This window comes from Maniola jurtina, chromosome 24, assembly GCF_905333055.1.
Source record: "Maniola jurtina chromosome 24, ilManJurt1.1, whole genome shotgun sequence".
NCBI lineage: Eukaryota > Metazoa > Arthropoda > Insecta > Lepidoptera > Nymphalidae > Maniola > Maniola jurtina.
In genome coordinates this window covers 7,432,393-7,440,189 of record NC_060052.1, presented here as the reverse complement: position 1 = coordinate 7,440,189, position 7,797 = coordinate 7,432,393, and the positions used below count along the sequence as shown (strand labels likewise).

The 7,797-nt window shown below is 35.6% G+C and overlaps 1 protein-coding gene across 3 annotated transcripts; it reads left to right on the top strand.

Moving 5' to 3' along the window:
- Positions 1-67: 67 nt before the first annotated feature.
- On the top strand, positions 68-5,778 carry LOC123877781. Of its 3 annotated transcripts, none has more exons than XM_045924668.1 (4): positions 68-1,205; positions 2,231-2,467; positions 3,556-4,661; positions 4,812-5,778. In XM_045924668.1, exons 1-4 carry the CDS (start codon positions 270-272, stop codon positions 5,314-5,316), a joined length of 2,784 nt encoding a protein of 927 aa, XP_045780624.1. In that variant the 5' UTR covers positions 68-269; the 3' UTR covers positions 5,317-5,778. The 3 variants fall into 3 exon arrangements, with proteins under 3 accessions (XP_045780624.1, XP_045780623.1, XP_045780622.1); XM_045924667.1 differs by having other exon boundaries at positions 3,556-4,403; positions 4,452-5,777; XM_045924666.1 differs by having other exon boundaries at positions 3,556-5,777.
- Positions 5,779-7,797: the final 2,019 nt, after the last annotated feature.

Sequence of the window (7,797 nt, the reverse complement as noted above, 5' to 3'; positions counted from 1 at the left end):
AAAGGTCCTGGCAACACTGATTTTAAAATGGTGACCGTTGGCGACTGGCGTAGTATCGGTCATCGGTATTCATTCAGTGATATATGGATTTAATTTCTATTTAATTTAATGTGCCACCTAACTCTTGCTGCTTTTGTTTGTTTGTTTTCGTTATATTCTTGCTTGGTGAGTTCCGGCTGCCGTTAAGAGTTTACGTTTACGTGGGTGTACGTAAAGTGATATAGCATAGCACATAAGGAAATATGTATAATTGTAAGTAAATCAACAACATGTCACACAATAATTCCAGAAAGCAATTAAAGGCAAATTTGAGTGTACTACACAGGCTTCAGCCTATGCCCTCTAATATAGCGCAAGCAGTGTTTGAAAAAAAAGGTTTGGAGAAGCCCACACAGAACTTGTTCAACAACTTAACTTACTACTTATTGAGTTTGATTGATCCTCAATTCCACTCCTCTATGACGTGCCCTCTTTATGATACAAGACTAGAAAGGGCATTTAGAAGCGAATTATCTGGTTTTATAAGTCATTATGCCGCTAAAGGACTCCTAACCGATGTAAGGTCATCATATTTAGTCCATCCTAGTTGCCAAAAAGTTACATTACTGATGTACCAACTTTCCATACTAGCTGTAAAGCAAATGCTTACTATAAAGATCAAAGGGACTGAAAAACAGAAGATATTTGATGAGGTATCTGAAAAGTTTAATAAAAGACAAGATGATAAAAGTTTCAGTGAATATATGAAGAATTTGAACTATGAAGATAATGTTTTGGATAAGCTGGACACGTTTTTAGAAAAAAGACAACATTATGCAATAATTGCTGAAAAGTTGCGCACAAAAATAACAGAAAGCAAGGAGAAATTGTCTATTTTAAACCCCAAGGCATACATAAATAGTTTAATAGATGGTTTCAATTATGACTTAGTAGATGTATCATTAAAAGATGAAATATTGAAAATTAAAGATATCAAGAAACCAGCTCCAATTTTTGAGGAATGGTTGAAAGATCTCGATGAAGAAGTGGATAATATGGAAGGTACCTGGGATACCAAAGTGTTGCCACTTTTAAATAATTGTCGGAACATGTATAATTTGTCAAAAGAGCTCGTCAAAAGGGAGACGGGTCAAATAGAGAAGAGTTGTTACATGTTAACATATGATCCAAGCGATGCAATTTGTACAGATGAATTGCAAAATGAGGTACTGAGTTTTTTAATAATAATATTTATTGTTTTAGGGTTCCGTAAAAATGGAACCCAAAAAAGAAAAACGGAACCCTTATATGACTGTTGTTGTCTGTCCGTCTGTTGTGTCTGTCAAGAAATCTATAAGGTAGGGTACTCTCCGTTGACTTAAAATAATGAAATTTAAAATTAATTAAAAATATCCGAAAACCGCGAATTTGTGGTTATATCACAAAAAATAATTCAAATGTGTTCATGAAAAATAATTAGTATTTTCAATTTTCAAAGAAAGATAACATAGTGAGGTATCATATGAAAGGGCTTTACCTGTACATTCCAAAATATATTTTTATTTATTTTTATGCATAATAGTTTTTGATTAATCATGCAAAATAAATACCCAAGTACAGAACCCTCGGTGTGAGAGTCCGACTCACACTTGGCCGGTTTTTTTAAATACTGATGATGATGATGATGACCTATGTGTTTGCTTTTTTATATTTTATCATAAGTTCAGCAATTAGAATTTTGGACCAATCTGTTATTTGGGTCTGCTGGTCAAATAATAGTTTAACACAATCTCTGTACGAAATAAACTAAAATTAAAGGTCTAAATCTAGTGCTATTGTTTTCTACAGGGTTCATTATGAAAGGGATAGCAATACATTTAAACCTACAAATTGATCCAATGTATTAGGACTATTTATGCCTTCAAAAAATTTCAGTCAAAAGATACGAAATCCAAGCGTGATTCAGGATTCTGCTAGCACCATGTATTTTTAACCCCCGACCCAAAAAGACGGGTGTTATAAGGTTGACCTGTGTATCTGTCTGTGGCATCATAACTCCTAAACTAATGAACCGATTTTAATTTAGTTTTTTTTTTGTTTGAAAGGTAGCTTGATCGAGAGTGTTCTTAGCTATACTTAATCCAAGAAAATCGGTTCAGTTTGAAAGTTATCAGCGCTTTTCTAGTTACTGTAACCTTCACTTGTCAGGGGTGTTATAAATTTTTTATTTACACTTGTATATTGTTAACAGGTCAACAGTAGTCAGAAATATATATTGCAGAACATCCAACAGAATGGGAGACTGAATTTTCCCAACCTCATCCAAGCGTTTCTTATAAGTATGTCTTACATTTTGAAAAGCAACAACTTTGAGAACGAGACATACTTCAACGAACGTGTGAGAGCTTACCAGGAGCAGTTAGGTGGAGTTAGGGCGGCTTTCCAAGCCTTATTAGAGAGAGTGGACAGGAATGAGAAGAGATTACAGGTAAATAAGTTATAGATTAAGTCAAAAGATATGATAGAGTAAGTTAAGATAGCTAAGCCATGAAGTTTTTTTTTTAAATTTGTACCAGAAAGTTTTAACAATAAAGAGAAAAAGAAAAAAAGTGTTGGATATCGGACAGAAGCGAAGCTTTTTGCGTAATAATATCTTACACCTACTAGTTTCTGTCTGCAACTTCGTCAGTGTGGACTACACTAATTTAAAACCCCTATTTTACCCCTTTAGGGGGTGAATTTTCAAAAATCCTCTTTTATCTGATGTCTACATCCATAATAGCTATCTGCATGCCTTTTAGCTTGATCCGTCCATCAGTTTCAGCTGTATGTTGATAAATCATTAAGTCAGTCACCTTTTCCTTTCACATATTTTTAGATTGAGTCACACTAAGGGTAGATTCTTGAAAATCCTATTAAAGATTGTAGTAAAAGCTGTCAGTCAAAGCTAGGATGGAAGTTAAGCATGTCTATATCAAATACCAAGTCAAGATCAGTACAGCAGTCAAGCGATGAAAAGGACAGACAGACACTTTTGCTCATTTATAATTTTACTAGAGGATACCCGCGACTTCGTCCGCGTGGATTTAGGTTTTTGAGATCCCGTGGGAACGGTTTAATTTTCCAGGATAAAAAGTTGCCTATGTCAATTACAGGGACGCAAGCTACCTCGGTACCAAATTTCGTAAGAATCAGTTAAACTGTTGGGCCGTGAAAAGGTAGCAGACAGACAGACACACTTTCACATTTATAATATTAGTATGGATATGTATTTTGCTCATTTATAATTTTTTTTTTTTCTCTTTCGTCTGGCTGTACAAAGATTAGCCAATGTCAAGTTTGTAGTTATTTGTAACAAGTTAGTTAAACTATACAAGTATGGACCCCGTCTGTGCCGGCGCTCGCCGACATACGCACGGCACCCCCTTAGAGCGCTTTCCAGTCAGTTTTAACAAAAAAAAAACACTTAAAAAGCAGAGCACGCCCGCCAGCTAACACCAACACAGACGAAGTCCCTAATTTTATTTTGGAAGCTAATAAATTCGAATAAAGTAAGTTTATGTTGTTTCTTTCCAGCCGACGCCTGTAGTCAACGTCCAATCAATGTCCATAGAAGATCACTGGCAAATACCTCCTCTACCAGACCTCTCAGGCCTCAAAATGAAGCAAAACCAATACAACTTCAATTTTGATACTTTCACCCCTCTAAATCACTCCAAACACCAGTTTAACCTATGTAGAAGAGGAGAGGTGGTCTCCAGGCCTCCACCCAGACCAGTACCAACCTATCATGCTCCAAAAGACGATTTCTTAAAAACCTTACTATCAAGTAGAGTAAGAGTCTTTGATCGTGAAAATATAAACCAGAGTAGTAATACTTCCGTTAAATCAAACATCAAAGTTAACGAAACAATAGCAGGATGTTCATCTGGGTTCACGAAAGAACAGGTTGCAAGATTGTTATCAACGAAGAAAAGCAGCATTAAAAAGCATAAGAAAGCAATGGCCAGTCCCGATAATGATAAACTCATAAAAGGTCAATTGTTCAACGAATCGGTGATTTCAAATGACAAACAGGGTTTGTTCAGGAGTTATTCCTCGCCCAATTTACTTGGCAACAGTGATAAAAAACCTTTGTTTAATATTAGAGGGAGAAAATTATCTATTATGCAAGAAGATAGTCCACCGTCATTCAACGTTTCTGGCGTTGTTCGCTTAGATAACAATTTTGATACACCCAATGCAGAAAATTCTGGAAATACCATTAATTTTCAAAAAATCAGCGATGAAGTCAACATACAAATCAATAATGTTCATAGAGAATTAGAAAACATAGTTTCTCCAATTTTAGTGCAAGAAAGTCACGCTAAAGTGGTAACTGCAAGCAGGATACCACGGATTATTACTACTGCACCAGTGGAAGAACAAAAAATACACTTGCATAAAACTGATACGAGAAGGGACTTAACTACTGCAACAAAAGTGAAACAAGACATGCACTTTTCTAAAACTGATACAGCAAGAGAGTTACAAGAATCTCATTCAACTGAAATGACCTCAACAAAAGAACTCTCAAAGATTTATTTTTCACCGTTAACTGAGCCAGAAGCTAACTCATCCAAAAACATGAGCATGAAGGATTTGCAAGAAAGTCATCATTCATTGAAAACTGATACAACAAGAGAGTTACAAGAATCTCATTTATCTGAAATGACCACTACAACAGAATTATCAAAGATTTATTTTTCACCGATAACTGAGCCAGAAGCCAACTCACCCAAAACAATGACCGTGAAGGATTTGCCAGAAAGTTATAATTCATTCAGAACAACAGACTTACAAGAATCTCATTTATCTAAAATGACCACAACAACAGAATTGCCAGGGATTAATTTGTCACCCGATCCAGAAGCTCACTCATTCAAAACCGTGACCGTGAGAAAGCAAGACAGTCATTCGTTGAAAACTGTCACACCAAGAGTGTCTATATCATCAATGCAAGAAACTCACACACCAAAACCAAACGCTGCCCTCATAAAAAAGACTAGTTCTTTAGAGAAAATTATCAACCGTTTCAAACAAGTGCGAGCAAAGGTGATACCCGTTAAGGAAGAAAACGAAAATTTGGATACAAACAACGATTTAATAACTAGAAATTTATTACCGGACCTTTTGAGTCCAAGTTTCAGTTTGAACAGGAGGTCTAACAGTGATAATAATTTTGATATATGGGGTTCAGATACAGACGATGTAGTTGATAAGGGACCTAGGGTCAGTTTAGGGACTATGCTGGGCGTAGACCATACCTTTTTAGACCAATTTGATCTGAGCGACTGATATTTTCTTCTAGTGCCTTGGAAACCACAAGTGGGTATTTAACGAAAATCAATATTCTGCCACTAGTGCAGTTATTGTATTTAAAATATTGTTCCTTGCAAAAGTGATAAAGTACAATTTTTAATAGAAGTTTTATAGTATGTCGGTGGTCTGTGTCTAGTATGTAGTGTTTGCATTAAGAGGCTCAAAAGCTGTAAACCCAGAGCCGTAAAACCAGTTAAAAAAAGTTTACATTAAGGTGCATGCTGTGGTAAGCTAGGGTTCTTCTCTCGCACAATCTAACATTCTCAATTATTATTGTGAAAGAATCAAATGTGATTCGGCCAAGTCCTAAACAGTAAAATTATGTTCATTTTTGACCTAATTTTATGTAATACTAGCGGATGCCCGCGACTTCGTCCGCGTGAATTTAGGTTATTAAAGACCAGTGGGAACTGTTTGGTCTTCCGGGATAAAAAGTTGTCTATATCAGTAAAATAGACGCAAGCTACCTCGGTACCCATACAAATCGGTTGAGCGGATGGGTCTTTAGGAATCCCATAGGAACTCTCTGATTTTCCGGGATAAAAAGTGGCCTATGTCCGTCCCCGGGATATAAGCTAACTCTGTACCAAACGTCAGAATCGGTTCAACTGTTGGGCCGTGAAAAGGTAGCAGACAGACAGACAGACACACATTCGCATTTATAATATTAGTATGGATCAGTAGTATTTATAGATAAAAATGGGGAACACAGTCAGTATTTTCCATCCCCATTTCCTTCTATTTAAACTAGATATATAACGATAAAAATATGTGTAAAATGAATATAATCTTATTTTTTGCGACTTGGCCGAGCCACATTTGTTAAAAATGTAGGTGCTGATTCTTTCACAATCATTGAAAATGTTAGAATCACAGCGCTTTAAGGCATTTTAAAAAGCTTACTTGCAGTATACTTTACTTATGATATGGTTATTTTTTAACTCACCACTAGTGGCAGGATATTTCTTTATGTTAAATGAGCACAAGATTAGTGGCCGTCTAGATATATTTTTAATTTTGGCCGTTTTTATTTGTTTAATTTAAACTGTAAATGTGTGCGTAAAATGGCCACCTCTTTTACAATTTTATTTTCCTTTAGAATTTTAGTTTAAATTAAGTTTTAAAGTATTTATTCATGAAAAACTTTCAAGTAGGTACACTGGTTTTATAAGAAACATGCATGTACAAATAATATACCTATACATAAAATGTGAATAAACAATAAAGTATTTTTTTCTCTATAAATCTATCTGGGATCAGTCCTTGGACTATAAATAGATTTGAGGTCCATAAATCACAAATTATACTTATCCCTTCCAGATGAAGTATTACTGTATGGTGGCCAAACTGGCATCTAGAAGTTGGACCTCTAAGCTGTTTTTATGACGCTCAAGTAAACTATTTCCTCGTCTCTTCTGGTCTCTTCAGGCACTTTGGTGTTTAAAAAAACCGGCCAAGTGCGAGTCAGACTCGCGCACTGAGGGTTCCGTACTCTGGTATTTTTCCGACATTTTGCACGATAAATCAAAAACTATTATGCATAAAAATAAATAAAAATCTGTTTTAGAATGTATAAGTAAAGCCCTTTCATATGATACCCCACTTGGTACAGTTTTTTTTACTTTAAAAATTGAAACACATTTTAATTTTTTTTTCTGTGATGTTACCACAAATTCACGGTTTTCGGATTCATTTCTTTACTTGTGCTATAAGATCTACCTACCTGCCAAGTTTCATAATTCTAGGTCAACGGGAAGTACCCTATAGGTTATCTTGACAGACACGACGGACGGATAGACAGACAAGAAAGTGATCCTATTAGGGTTCCGTTTTTCCTTCTGAGATACAGAACCCCAAAAATCAGTTAAATTAATTGATACTAAAAAGGCATCAATTCCAAAAATTTCTTATTATAAAATACTTTTCGTTTCTTATCTATACTAATAAATAAAATTGGAGTGTCTGTCTGTAATTTCGAAATAACTACCTCATATTAAGCTCATAGGGTTATTTGAACGATACCTTAACTGAATCACACGTTTTTTAAATTTTGTCTGTGTGTCTGTCTGTCTGTCTGTCTGTCTGTTTGAAAAGGCTAATCTTTGGAACGGCTGAACCGATTTTGACGGGATTTTCACAGACAAGTAGAGGATTGACCAGGGTGTAACATAGGCTACTTTTTTAACAGACTTTAAAAAAGGGAGTTGTGTTTTTCTACCTATGTACACCGAAATCTCTGAGATTTCTGAACCGATTTGCGTAATTTTTTTTTTTAATCGATAGAGGAACTTTGCGACATTGTTTCATAAAAAATTTGGATTCCAACTCCTCAATCATGATGCTGCAGGGGATCTGACCAATCCACGCGGGCGAAGCTGCGGGCATCAGCTAGTCTTACATGTTAACCGATCAACGCTGTATTTATAGCCCGGCGTTACATGCAGATTGGCGCGGTAT